This window comes from Quercus lobata, chromosome 2, assembly GCF_001633185.2.
Source record: "Quercus lobata isolate SW786 chromosome 2, ValleyOak3.0 Primary Assembly, whole genome shotgun sequence".
NCBI lineage: Eukaryota > Viridiplantae > Streptophyta > Magnoliopsida > Fagales > Fagaceae > Quercus > Quercus lobata.
The window spans coordinates 58,280,099-58,294,682 of NC_044905.1; the positions used below are offsets into that span (position 1 = coordinate 58,280,099).

General features: G+C 39.6%; 2 protein-coding genes across 2 annotated transcripts; both read right to left on the bottom strand.

Moving 5' to 3' along the window:
• On the bottom strand, positions 1-4,924 carry LOC115975969 (glucan endo-1,3-beta-glucosidase 2-like). The gene is made up of 4 exons (XM_031097028.1): positions 4,606-4,924; positions 753-2,006; positions 580-607; positions 1-425 (listed from the first exon to the last, which is right to left on the bottom strand). The coding sequence occupies exons 1-4, from the start codon at positions 4,829-4,831 to the stop codon at positions 272-274; spliced, it is 1,662 nt and encodes a 553-aa protein (XP_030952888.1). The 5' UTR covers positions 4,832-4,924; the 3' UTR covers positions 1-271.
• A 6,944-nt stretch (positions 4,925-11,868) lies between these two features.
• LOC115967267 lies at positions 11,869-13,264 on the bottom strand. The gene is made up of 5 exons (XM_031086346.1): positions 13,142-13,264; positions 12,939-13,001; positions 12,727-12,786; positions 12,382-12,522; positions 11,869-12,210 (listed from the first exon to the last, which is right to left on the bottom strand). The coding sequence occupies exons 1-5, from the start codon at positions 13,262-13,264 to the stop codon at positions 11,869-11,871; spliced, it is 729 nt and encodes a 242-aa protein (XP_030942206.1).
• Positions 13,265-14,584: the final 1,320 nt, after the last annotated feature.

The window sequence follows — 14,584 nt, forward strand, 5'->3', positions numbered from 1 at the left end:
TTGAAGCAATATTTTTTAAGAGTAAAAATCTAGGCATTAAGAGGAATAATGATGGGTCGGTTTCATACAAGGAAGAATCATTCATTCAGTAAAATAAGAATGTAGATGGAGCCCAAGACAGTCCAGGCCATTTAGCTTGTTTTGTACAAAATTGAATGAGCCACTATCTCTAAACTAACTCTGTCACTAAAAGTGAACAATCTCAAGCTCCTCCAAGCACCTTCTCAAAACTTTGAATGAAAGCTGCAATAGATTCCAACAATACCACCATCTACAATAATACTCCACACCATATTAGAAATGCAATCGTCATGAAAATGCTTGTCAAACCACTGCCGTGAATACTGCTGTGGCTCGAAAACTCTGAACTTGTGGAATTCATAGATGGGGCTGTGATATTTACCAGGGAGCCATTCTTGCCAACACTGCATGCACATATCAATAACAAATAAAATTTTATCATTGCTCGTCTAGGGCTGTTCTCTACAACATTGTTTTTTATAGTTCCTCAATCATAATCATATGGGAAACTTAAAAGATGTAAAAGATTTTGGTTAATTAAGAAAGTTAGAAGTTTACCTTCCGGGAAATATACAAGTACCATGACCTGCATCGTTGAAAAAACAAAACTATTAGAACTTCGAAATGTATGTATTATTAAAACGCAGGACCTGAGACCAAAATAAAAATAAGAAAAAAAAAAACCAAAAGAAAAATAGAACATGCTGCCTTCTTTACAAGCATGATCTTACTTGGATCTGTGGTGGTGATTGCAGCCACCCCCTTGAAGTCACATGTCCCAGGAGCCTTCCCCATCTGATGATAGTAAGTGTCAAAGGCATAGCTTGCATGTGCAAGCACATTGTCTGGTTCATAACATGATTGACCCTGCGACAAAGGTGTGCAATCCACCTTGCCAGCTCCACAAGCCCAATCTAATGCAGCCTGCACCATCTTTGGATCAGCACCATTCTTTACTGCACAGTAAGTTTGGTTCGTAGTATCATTTGCTAACACCAGTCCTGATCCTGTCAAGTGTAATATGTAAATGGGCGACCCATTTGCATCAAACAATCCCCAGTTCTTCTCTGAGACTGGCCCCGCTTTCGTGTCCTCATTATAGAGCTCATAAATATAGGTACTAACAGCAATTCCGGGATGCTTGGGAGTTCCAGTTTTGTTCAGCACATGCCTTATCAAATTGCTGTTATAAGTGTTAGCATTTTCTAATGTTGCATCAGGTTCATTTGCGTCACCTTTTGAGGGCCAGCCAGATTCTGTCACTATCACAGGAATGTTTGTAAAATTTAGGAAAGCCATAGCAAAGTATGCTGCATCAACCATTGCATCAAAGACATTGGAGTAATGCAGAAGTGTATTTGCATCGACAGCTTCTTTATTTGGAGGGAGAGGCTTGAAGAGTGCATAATCTAAAGGAATTACACCATTTGATTGCATATAGTCATAATAAGGGTAAATGTTGAGCATGAGAAATGAACCTGTGGACTGCAAGAAATTCAACATGGGTACCAAAACTGGATTCCATGAACGATTTAAAAAGGCTTGGGAAGGAGGGAATGAATCAAGGATAATAGAGGAAGAAAGAGGTGTTGAAACTTTTATCTGACGGTCAAGATTGGATGCCACAAGGGCTGAGTGAATGAACTTGAGGGCATTGACAAGGACTGTTGCTGCATTGGGGATAGTAGTTAGCACCTCAGAACCAACTGATATGGCTGTGATATTGGTGACTGGGTAATGTGCTACAACATTGTGGGAGACCCAGTTAGCTGCAGTGGAGTTTGATTGACCAATTCCAAGTAGCTGTTCATTAGGGACAGAGATCATGACTTGAATGCCTGTGTTTGCAAGCGCAAGAAGCATGGCACGGTCAGCATCGTATAGGCGGATGTGTCGGATTTGCTGGGCTTTGAGGAGGGCTACTACTTGAGTTGGATGAGGCATGTCTGAGAGATCTGTTCCTATGTTCACACCAATAAATGCATCTGAAAAAGAAACAAACATTATAATTTTGCATTTTCTAAAGCATAAATCTTCATAGTTTGTAATCCATATTATGAGTAGATGCAACTGCAAACAACATTGAGGGGGCTTTTTCTTTTTTTTCTTTTTTTTTTTTTTTTTTCCTGAAGAGGATATTTGCTAGTACTGTTTGACTGATGCTAGGTTTAAGTTACAAGATCCAAAAAAGTTGGGACTTGAAGAGTTTCGGTTCATAAAATGAATGATAACAGACAAGTTCATGCTACTAGATTTTCTTCAAACATCATTATTATTTGTAAGAAGAAAAAAATATATAACATATCAAATGTTTCAGTGAAGCAGATGCTAGTTGTTGCAAGAATTAGATTCTTGCAAATTGAAAATTTGGGGGCTATGGGCTTTTAAAATAAATAAATAAATAAAACCTTTTGAGCAGGAGGTCATAGCTGACAGCAAAAGCACATAAACCTCTTAAGATTAATTCCACAGTTGTATCACAGTATCAACAATACTTCCAAGTCTTTGCTTGTTTGTGGTGCTTGCTACTAGAAGCAAGACACACAAATCCCCACCTAAGAACCCCTTCTACAAAGAATAGAAACAGAGAGAGAGAGAGAGAGAAAGAAAGAGATATGAAGTTTTTCTTTTATAGATTTTGCATGGGTTGTTGTAGGTGGTTATGGGTAGTTATTTGTAAGAAACCAAGGGATAGGGTTTCACTCTTGGTTTAGGACTGGATCGGGCCCACTATGGGGGAATATTCATTGGGTTGGTCCTGTGAAATTTCTAATAACAGCAGTAGACTTAATTAATGGGTCCAAATCCATTAATAAATGAGACAATTTTAAGGAAAAAAAAAATCCCACTTTAGTGGATCAAATGCCAATAAATTGAAAATTCTCAAGCCTTTATGAATTTGGTGCACATGAAGGGATGTGGATAGCAAGGAAAGGAACATTCAACATGGTTTTGGTAGCCAATTTTTCATAAACTATCTGGTATACAGTTTCATAAATTATCCTTAATTTCCTATTGGATCTACCATATACAAGAAAGATGTAATGCTTTCACAAACTTGTGTATTTAAGCTGAAAAAGAATAATAAGTAATGCTAATTTCATAAACTTGTGAATATAAGCTTTGATTTTTACCCATGGTTATGAAAATCCAGTATAAAATTGACAACTATGATATTACAGAAATCCTAGACATCAAGGTATGTGAAATCTTTGTTAATGATAGTTTGTAACAATTGCATAACTCAAGAGGAAATAGTGAAGTCATATCTGTATTGGAACCAGTATCAGTATTGCAAGAATAATGAAGTCATATTTGTTCCCTAAGGAGGGAAAATGGATTGATTACAATGACATAAAGATAGGAATTAGGAAGCCCACACAAAAAAAGAAGAAAATTTACTAGCTGGTGAACTTTTCTATTTGTGGGATTAAATACTTTTTTGTTTAGAGAAGTGGGGTTAAATACTTAAATATCAGATATGTCATAGTTGCCCTTGTTGATTTGAATAGATAGTAGATAATATTATAAAGAAAACATATTAATACATCCAAGCACCCCACGTGGGGTAGTATGGACAAAAGCTGCAATATAATAGGGCAACAAAAACAGTGTAGCAGGTACCCATAACTCCACCAAGTTCTAAGCCCCAAGCAAAAGTGCCTAAATTCTCTAACCCTTGACCGTTTACACAACCAAGGCAAATGCTACTACTAGCGAAAAGATAAATAGGGCTAGGAGTAGGATGAAATGCCCATGAGCTGGAAGACAATTAGACATTGATATTAACAATATTGCTAGTCTCTCCTCTTTACTCCCATCTTTTAATGCACAAAAAGAAGGAAAGGGACATTGAGGATAATACCTCCAGCAATAAATCCAGTAACACTAACTTCTTCTTTTCTTTTCTTTTTCTTTTTTAAACACCAGTAACACAACTTTCATCATAACATATTTTTATTGATGCATAAGATAAGTTGTGACAGCTGAGTTGAAGGTTACACAAATCAAAAAATTTCACCTCAGCAAGTTAAGAAAAATAGAGTATCTCCAAAACTTCAGCTATTTTATTTCATTATGTATCTTAGTCCCCTTTTCATTCCATAATAAGATGATTCAACAATCAAGAAATCCCAAACTTCCAAGTAACATTTAAAACCCCCAACTCCCACTCTGTACTCATTTATTCCACATTTAATTCTAACCCACCAACCCTCATAAGCAAGAAGAGTAGAACACACACACACACAGAGCCTTTGGACTAGGAAAGAACCAACCCACCCCCCAAAAAAAAACAAACACACAGTAACAGAGAGAGAGTGTGTGAAAGGCCATTTTTACTATTTCTTTTTTGGTGCATTCGCATTAAACATTGGTCACTAAATTTGTGACACTAAGACCTCAAGGAGAAGCGGAGAACACGTGCATACCTTATCAATGCACTATAAACTCTAAGAAACAACTGAGATATTACAATATTGAGTAAAATTAATACCAAAACCAAATACTGTGAACAGAGAAAAAAAAATCACAAAACAAGTATAAAGAACGCGTGCAATAGAGAAAAGAAAGAAATAAAGTCACCTTCATCAGCTGCAACTACAGAAGCTGCTAAGAGAAAAAGAAGAATAAGAACAGCCATGGATTCCTCAATGAGAAAGAAGAAGGCTCCGGAAAATCTGAAGGAAACCCAGCAACGAAGAGAAGAGAGAGAGTGAGTGAGTGTGGAATAAGAACCAAAGTCAGAGAGTAAAGTTGAGCAAAGGTTGTGTGAGAAATATAATAGAGAGAGCAGAGTGGGTGCCCACATATAACGTGGAAAGGTTTTTGCAGTAATCAAGAAGAGAATAGGGAGATAACCCAAGGCCCAATGCAACTTTTTGTTGGATACTTGGATAGCCGTTGCAGGCTTTTTCAGTTTTGTTAGAGCCATTTTCATCGTTATAGACTACAGTATTTGTCTTTGTGTGTAAATATGTGTGCTTTTTACTGGAAAAACTGAAAAGGTAGGGGATCGCATCTTGTACAGACAATCAATGAATGGTACCAAGTAGGGTCATCGAAAAGACACAGGTGGACTCAACGGTCATATTTATCGTCCTTTCTTATTCCTTATTGCTACAATTATTCTAAACCAGGAATAATAGTTTTTACCCTCAAAGAAATAAAAGGAATCATATCTTTTCTTTTTTTTAATAATTCCGTTTGCTTTAATAAAAGGGTCCAGTTTTTTTTTTTTTTTTTTTTTAGAAAGAGATAAGTGAATTTTATTGATGATCAAAATCAAATTGGAAGACATCTTCCAAATCACTAGGTAATTCTTCTATCCATACATCAGTGTCAGCAGAAGAAGCTGCTCTACGGGCAAGAGAATGAACAAGCTTGTTGTCATCCCTCTTTACATGCTGAAAACAAGAAAATCTAAGGCCTCTCCGTAAGTTCTTAATCTCTCCCACTACATGACCAAATAAAGTTAAACATGCCTCCTGACTGTTGACTGCCTGAACTATACGGAGACTATCACCTTCAAACACCACTTGTGGAAGACATAATTCCTGAGCAAAAACTAGAGCCCGATTGCAAGCCAAAGCTTCCACCATTTCCACAAAATGATGGCAGCGGACCTTCTGACTGAGGGCAGCAATGATATTCTCTGTTGAATCCCTCACCACAACACCCAAATCAGCCATCCCAAGATCATCAAAGAGGGCAGTATCAAAATTAACTTTGTACGTACCTTCTTGTGGGGGATGCCAATAGGTAGGAACAGATCGTCGCACTGGCTGGATAGGCTTCCGATTGATCTCGATTCATTTTGAGGAAGTTTTTATGGAAAATTAAAAAATGGTCAAAACAGTTAATTATTTGTACGGTTTTTTATAAAAATTTTCCTAAAATGGTTTATTAATTAAATCCCTTTATACAATATAGTTCAAGGAATGTCTTTAGAATATTTATTAATAAACTATTAAAAAAAAGTTTTGATACCATTTTATAATAATTATATAAAATAAAAAATAGTTACTTTTTTTCGTAAAATTTAAAAAAAAAAAATTTCTTAAAATTAATGTCATTAGGACATCTATTAACTTTATGCTTAAAATAATTTTTTTTTAAGTTGAAATACACTATTATCCTCAATTTTATCCATTTTTAGTACCTGAAAATGTTGAAATTCAAAATTTTAAATGATCTCTTTTAATTCTTAAAGTTTTTAAAATAAGAGCCATCAATCCATATGTTCACCTCTATAATTTTCTTGCTTATTTGCCTATGAACAATGATTTGACATTTCTTCAATGATGTGGTAACTTATTTTTCATTAAAAATTATACATATGCAAATCCTAGGGTTTCTCTGTCTTGTCAAATTGAAATGTGTATATTCAAGTCCAAAACCAAAACTCGTGATTAGCTCAAGAAAAAGGAAGTGTTTATAAGCTCCACACACTACTAGATTGATAGAGTGGTACCCACGGGAAATAAAAAATTTGCTATTAAGAGAGAAAACCTTAACCTTCACCTATTCACCCTTAAGCTGAGAAGCAAACAAAGAGTCATCATCCACAATGTTATTACTACCATAGTACAGATCTAGGTTGAATCCACAGAGCTATCTTTGGTTTTGTGAGAGAATCAATCTTCAAGAGGTTCTTTTTGGAGTCATAGATGTAAGTCCTATGGAGAATTCTATATAAAATAGTCTAAGAAGTTTAGAGCAATGTGAAATTACATATGTAAGTACTATTGGAGTTAGTAATTAGGACCATGGATATGTTTAAAATATAAAACTTTGATTTTAATAGTGGAATTTTCCTTCAAGTTTGTTGATACCCGTTTTTGATAAAACAAGCCCAACAACAGAAAGCCCCAATAGTTAGACATGGCAAAATGGGTCAGACCCGTTTGACCCGTAACCTGATTGACCCATTTAAAAATGACCCGTTTTGACCCACGACCCGATTGACCCAACTCGAACCCGACCCGTCCCGCCCGTTTTGCCACGTTTACCAACGTTAAGTAGATTGAGATTGAGGTGTAATTTTTATAAAATATTTACTTATTCTTCTTTACTTAATATGTTATGTACTCCATTATAGTTTGTCATTCTTTACTTGCCACCTTCATTTTCTCTTCCTACTTTAAATAGATCGAAGATTATACCAAGATTAGTTTCTAGAAAGCTGGAACAAGAGTTGCACCAAATTTGGGTATCAAGTCAAGTGTTTAGTGGTAATTGGTAACAATATCACCAATGAGAATTTAATCACAGTTAAGGAACTCATAAACAATTGACAGATTGCATCTATTCCAAAAAAAAAAAAAAATTGTTTGAAAAATACGGGTCAACTCAACCCAACTCGCGACCCGACTCAACCCGCAACCTCATTGACCTGCAACCCGATTGACCCGTTTAAAAATGACCCGTTTTGACCCGCGACCCGTTTGACCAGTAAACCCGATTAACCTGACCCGAACCTGACCCGACCCGCCTGTTTTGCCATGTCTACCAATAACAAGCAAAAATGAAGAAGAAGAGGTAAAAGCCCAAAGAGAAAAGAAGGAAAGGAATAAAGCCTAGTGGGCCAGCATTGCAAGAAACAGCAGCAAGCATGCCCACATGCACAATAAGAGATAAAAGCAAAGCAAGATAGAAGCAAATAGGCCATAAAAGCCCAAAGAAAGAAAGAAAGAGAGGAATGAAAGAGATGAATGAAAGCCTAAAAGGCCGGTTTGGCAATCATGCCAAGCAAACTCACGAATCCAAGAAGGGACGAAAGAAAACAAGGTAAGCCCAAAGAAAGAAGCCCACGCCATTCTCCATAGAGGATAAGCATGGGCAGAAGGGACATGCCGCAGGACGAAACAAAATTAACCAGCAATGACAAAAATGGCGTGGGAATGAAAGAAAACAAAAGCCGAGGTAGGTAGCGAGATACTCAAAAGCCTTATCCATTCAAACAAAAGGGAGGGCTCATAGCAAGATAAAAAAAAGGGGAAATTTGTCAAAAAATGGGTAGTGGAAGAAAGAGAATGCACTGGGCATACCCGGTAGTGGTAGTGGATGGGCAACTAATGGGTTGGTGGGCAGCCTTGAAGGGGTGTCCACCACAGACCAGAAACAGTTGGTAAAACCCTAGGGGTAAAAAGGAGAAGTCTCATAAGATCTGCCCATTATAAACAACGGCAATGACCAAAAATAAGAAGGAGGAACCCAAGGAAAGAAAGTAGAAAGAACTAAGAGAGAAATAACAGAGAGAAAGAAAAGGAAAAGTGATAAGAAAAGAGAGAAAACACGGTAGAAAGGGCATGTATTAGTAGGAAATTTTTTCCCTCCTTCTTCAGCAAACCCTTTCTTTGAAATCTCAAAAGCAGTAACAAGTAGAAATTTAGACCCATTCTTCAAAATGCATAACTTTAATGGCATAGTCCAACAATAAGATTGCTCAGGTTTGGGTTTGGGCTCTTTTTAGTTCACTTTTGGCGGGAAGATTCCATATCTCACTCTCATTACAAACTTTTGCACACATAACTTTACCTACTGGAAACTTATTATATTTGCTGTACAGTTGTTATGCCGTAGCATCTTTATTATATTTGTTGTACCAATTGCTTTGTTAACTTAACCTGTCTGATGTAACTAATCCATTTGCTACGGATAATTTTCTACTATAAGACATTTACTTTTAAGTCCATAAAACGTGTGTTAATGCCTGCGGAGTAAAATGCATGTGTATTTGTTTATCTTTGTTGTCTTTATTCTTGGATGCTAGGCTTGTGCACAGACTCGCTCATAGTGCAGTCCTGCTATGGTTACTTCTAGATTACTTCCAGGCCCACATTGTTATGGTTCTAACCCAACTCCCTCTTCGATCACTGCTTAGGAAAGCTAATTATACAAGGAGGGTTGCAAAATGGGCAACGATCCTAGGAGTGTTGGTTATTAAATACATGTCTTGCACCTCTATAAAAGGCCAGGTCCTCGTCGATTTAGTGGCGGAGTTTGTTGAGCCTTCGTTTGAAGAAAACGGTGGAAGGCCGAGCATGGATGGAAAATCAGTTGGGACGATCTCCTTATATGAACCTCTGTCTTGGAAGGTGTATGTTGACGATGCAGCAAATCAAAAGGGATCAAGAATGGGCTAGTTGTAGTATCTCCTAAAAGGATCATCATTGAGAAATCTTTAAGATTGAGCTTTTCGGCCACGAACAATGAGGCTGAGTACGAGGCTTTGTTGGTGGGGATGGCTATGGTTCAAAAAATGGGAGGAAGAACAGTGGAGACTTTTTTAGATTTGAGGCTGGTTGTAGGCCAAGCAAAGGGAGAACTAGAAACCAGGGATGTGAGAATGCAAGAGTACCTGAACCAGGCTAGGCTCTTGCAATCAGGATTTGACTTTTTTTCCTTCCACCAAATCCCTAGAAGCAAAAATACGCATGCTGATTCCTTTGCCATCCATGTGACCTCCTCAACGCAGAGTCTACCTCGGGTTATCCTGGTCGAGGATCTATGCAACCCTGCCGAGATGAAAAGGGAGAAGGTCCAGATCCATCAACTTAGGGTGGGACCTAGTTGGATGGATTCTATTGTCCTATTCCTTAAGGACGACATCTTACCCGAGAAGAAGGGGGAGGTTGACAAAGTGCAAAGAAAGGCTCCTCGATTTTGGCTGTCTGAGAACCAAAAGTTGTACAAGCACTCTTTTTCTGGGCCATATTTGCTGTGCATCCATCCTAAAGCAATGGAGCCACTCTTGGAAGAGTTGCACGAAGATATTTGTGGAAGCCATACAGGAGACAGATCTTTGTCTCACCGGGCCCTTACTCAGAGATATTGGTGGCCCTATATGCAAAGAGAAACACATGAATACGTGAAGAAGTGTGACCAATGTCAGAGATTCGCTCCCAACATTCATCGGCTAGGGGGTGTCATTAATCCTCTGTTTAGTCCCTGGCCTTTCGCTCAATGGGGTTTGGACGTTGTGGGGCTCTTCCCCAAAGCAGCAGGAAACAGGAGATGGCTTTTGGTCGATACTGATTACTTTACCAAGTGGGTTAAAGCTAAGCCACTAGCGAACATTATGGACGTGGATGACAAAAGGTTTGTTTGTAAGAACATTGTCACTCAGTTTGGGATTCCTCATACCCTCATCTCAGACAACAGACTTCAGTTTGATAGCAAAGTCTTTAGAAGATATTGTTGTAAATTGGGTATCATGAATAGGCATTCCACTTCAGTTTATCCCCAAGGGAATGGGCAAGCCGAGGGTGTCAATAAGGTCATAGTGAATGGACTCAAGAAGAGGTTGGATGATGCAAAAGGCAAATGGGTGGATGAGTTTCCACATGTCCTTTGGACATATCGGACTACTCCTTGTAAGTCAACGGAGGAGACACCCTTCTCAATGACTTACGGGGCTGAGGCTGTGATTCCTTTGGAGACTGGATTCCCAACGCTAAGGACTAGCTTGTTCGCTCTAGACAACAACGACCACCTACTAGAAAAGAGTCTAGATCTAGTTAAGGAGTGGAGAGAAAATATCATGGTTCAATTAGCATACTATCAGTAGAGGCTTAAACAGATATATGATTCAAATGTAAAGATGAGACCATTGGCCCCTGGGGACTTGGTATTAAGAAAGGTTGTGGGTACTGCAAAAAACCCAGTATGGGGGAAGTTAGGGCCCAAATGGGAAGGGTCATACCGTATCACCTCAGTACCAGGCATAGGAGCATACTTCTTAGAAGATCTAGACGAAAAAGTTGTATTGCGACCATGGAATGTAAACAACCTGTGAAGGTACTATTATTAATAAAAGGCAGCTCTGCCATGTTCTCATTTATGACATTATGTGTTGCGTTAATTACTTGTGTGGATATTAAACAGAATCTTGGTCATGTCTGTTTCCTCGGACCACATACCTTGAGTAACTTAATATTCTTGATTATTTGTATGGATATTAAACAGAACATTGGTTATACCTGGCCCTTTGGACCCCTTTGGACCACATGCTTTGGGTAAATTAATACTTCGCATTATTTCTCTAAGTATTAAATAGAACCTTGGTTATGCCTGGCCCTTTGGACCACATGCCTTAGGTAAATTAATATTTCACATTATTTCTCTAAGTGTTAAACAAAACCTTGGTAATGTTGGGCCCCCTTAGACCATATGTTTTGAGTAAATTTAACACTTATGATTATACAAGCCTACTGTAGAATGGGGTGCTAGGTGAAATTCAAAGTATGGTGACCTTCTAGGGTTATATACCATGGATAGGCATGAACTTCACTATCATTTGAGGATAAGAAGAAAATCCAGACGTGCACTTCATCCTTTGAGCTACTTACCTGAAGTATACAGTCTGTTTTTTGTTTAGGTTAAGTTACTAGGTGCCGAGTGCCCCGGATAAGGTAAAGTTATCCAACTACACTGCTAACTACATAAAAGGTAATAGCTGGATTGTTGGTTGCATGAGTAACTGTTAACTTTAGGGGTTAGAATATATCCTAATCAAGGTGATAGCCATTTTTCTCACTGTTTACATGGGAGTAATTTATTTGAATTAGCAACAATTCTTTACTATTAGCTTTTGTTAAAGTATGGGTGTTCACCCTTAAAAGCATCATCAATCTAAAGTCCCAGCAGGGGGTAAAGCAATAACTACAGCCAACTAGATACAGATATTGCAAGAAAAACAAAGTCTCACAAAAGCAAAAGTTTGTCCTTTCATTGATTAAGAAAAGAGATACATCTTAAACATGGCAATTTGCCATAACAAGAAGGAAATTACATACCAAGGAAAAAAATATAATGACAATAAGTAAAAGAAAAAAAATTCCTAAACTATGCCTTGGCTGGGGAAGGGTCATCCTTGCTACCTGGCTGGGAGACAATAGGGTTGTTGGCCTTGGGATCAGCCTCCTTGGATTTGGGATTAGCCTCCTTTGCCTTGGAAGCAGCATCCTTGGCCTTGGAAGCGGCATCCTTGAGCTTAAGGGTAGCCTCTGAACCCTTGGCCTCTGGCAGGGGCTTGACCTCCTTGCCCTTGCCCTTATTCTCTAGCCGAGAACCACCTTGACCAGCCCCCTTACCCTTAGCCACCTTAGCCCCTTGGCCTTGGTCACTAGCCTTGCTAGGCCCTTTGGGGACATCAGCAAGAGGAAGAAAGGCCTGGGTGATGAAAGGCTACTCAGAGGAGATTGGTGCAGGGGTAACAAGAGGAGGGAGTGCAGCTGGAACTTCACGGATGTCTGTAGGGTAGTACATATTCTCAGCCTTCCTTCACTTGGAATCAGCAGGGACTCTTGCCCGGTTGAGTGCCTCTGCCCATACTTCTTGGCAGTAGTCCCTGCAGACCTTTGCCAACTCCTCTACTAGACGGACCTTGGTCTCTTGCACCTTGAGATAATAGGATGCTTGCTCCGAGGCCTTCGCCGCTTCCTTGGCCGTTCGAGCAGCCTCCTTGGCCTTCCCAAGTTCTGCCTTCAAGTCCACGACCTGCTGTTTGGCTGTAGCTAGCTTTATTTCAGCACATTGGAGCTTCTAGCGTTGCTCCTCAGCCTGGTCTTGGGCGTTCTTAAGGCCGGCCTCAGCGCTCCTTCTCTCCTTCTCCTCCATCGTTAGCTTTGCGGACAGCTCTTGGTTCTTTTATTCCGCTACACACAGGGCTTTGCTGGTCTCGACGCGGAGGTTAGCCTCAACCTTGGTTTTGTTGCGGGCGTTTTTCACCCACTCCTCAGCCATGAATACCTCCTGGACGGCCTGCGCAAAAACAACAAGGGAATTCTATGTTAAAAAAAAGAAAAGAAAAAAGAGAAGAGAGGAGAAAAGGGGAGAAGGACAACCTATCATGACAACCTAGCATGGCAAGGAGCTTACTAAGGCTAAGTCTCTCACTCATAAACATCTCAGACCTTAGTACTTTGTTCAGGTTTGCGACGTTGACGAAGTTGATGTGGGGGCCACGTATCTTTTATCTGCAAAAATAGCCGAGAAGGAAAACCATAGTCAAAACAATGAAGCCCTCCATCAGAAAGAAACGAAACACTAAAGAAAATGAGAGAGCAGCAAAACTAAGGAACTAGTGCCCATGTTAAAAAACCTAAACCTAGGGTACCCTATCTGGCTCTCCCTCCCAGGTTGGGTAGTGAAGACCATCATGCCATTCATTAGAGGTGATCAGGTAGTCATCCTTCATGCCCTTGTTAGACTTTGGGAGATGCAAGATGAGCCTAACCATTGAAGACCTAGACCTAAGTTAGTAGCCCAAGTTTGCTAGCAAATGGCACTCGTACTTCTAAATGATGTCGTGCTAGGTGAGGTTCAACCCCATTTGCTCGTTGAGAGCGTTTACGCTACCCAAGACTCTAAACAGATTGGGCACGCACTGGTGAGGGTAGATTCTATGGGCTATCAGGAAGTCCCTAGTCACCCTCTTCATGGGTAGCCTTATCCCCCCTTCTGTGGGTAAGCCACTCACCCAGAGGGTAGTACCATAAGGAAACACCCTAGGGAATGTGATACAAGGCTTTAAACCCCTCCATACCAGTGGGGGAATCTACCAAATGAGCAAACCTACCCATCTAGGCGGGCAAAGGAGAAAAGAGAGAAACTTAAGTGAAGGCAGAAATAGAAAATAGACTAGCCGAGGAGAAAATAGCCTAAGAACAAAGAAACTTACGAGAATAAGGACAAGATTCACTTCAGAAGCTTCTTGAAAGCTTGAAGATCTAGGAAGTCTTGAGAGTTTGGAGATTTAGGAAGTCTTGACAGTTTGGAGATTTCGAAAGTCTTGGGAGTTTGAAGATTGGTAAAGTGAGAGAAATGAATCCCCTAGGCGCCTTATATAGGAGGCGGAATTGGGTGGGAGTCCCTTCCCTTCTATGGGTAAGCCACTCACCTAAAGGGTAGTACCACAAGGAAACGCCCTAGGGAATGTGATACCAGGCTCTAAACCCCTCCATACCAATAGGGGAATCTACTAAATGAGCGAACCTACCCATCTAGGCGGGCAAAGGAGAAAAGAGAGAAACTTATGTGAAGGCAGAAATAGAAAATAGACTGGCCGAGGAGAAAATAACCTAAGAACAAAGAAACTTATGAGAATAAGGACAAGAGTCATTTCAAAAGCTTCTTGAAAGCTTGAAGATCTAGGAAGTCTTGAGAGTTTGGAGATTTAGGAGGTCTTGACAGTTTGGAGATTTTGAAAGTCTTGGGAGTTTGAAGATTGGTAAAGTGAGAGAAATGAATCCCCCAGGAGCCTTATATAGGAGGCGGAATTTGAGGAGAAATGCTAGCCGTAGGATCTCCATCTCACCTAGGACGTAGAGAACAAAGCACCACTTGGAGTAGTTAATGAGACGTTGCGGACTCCGAAGTGCCAGAATGGTTGCGGGGCACACTAAGTGACATTTTCACGTGTGGAAATCAAAGAAACGTGTGGAATTGATTATATAAGGTCAAAACCCCATTTTCCTCCTCGGATAAGAGAAGAAAAACTGGAGTTTTTAGGGGTTATTATGGGGTACAAGAATTCAAATAAGGTATTGGCGGCATACAC

Coding starts and splice junctions, on each gene's coding strand:
- LOC115975969 (XM_031097028.1), bottom strand. CDS start 4,831: ATGTGGGCACCCACTCTGCTCTCTCTATTATATTTCTCACACAACCTT. Junction 608..752: donor AATCACCACCACAGATCCAA/GTAAGATCATGC, acceptor TCAACGATGCAG/GTCATGGTACTTGTATATTT. Junction 426..579: donor ACTTGTATATTTCCCGGAAG/GTAAACTTCTAA, acceptor ATGTGCATGCAG/TGTTGGCAAGAATGGCTCCC.
- LOC115967267 (XM_031086346.1), bottom strand. CDS start 13,264: ATGGTTAGGCTCATCTTGCATCTCCCAAAGTCTAACAAGGGCATGAAG. Junction 12,787..12,938: donor AACCTGAACAAAGTACTAAG/GTCTGAGATGTT, acceptor GTTTTTGCGCAG/GCCGTCCAGGAGGTATTCAT. Junction 12,211..12,381: donor TAGTAGAGGAGTTGGCAAAG/GTCTGCAGGGAC, acceptor TCCTCTGAGTAG/CCTTTCATCACCCAGGCCTT.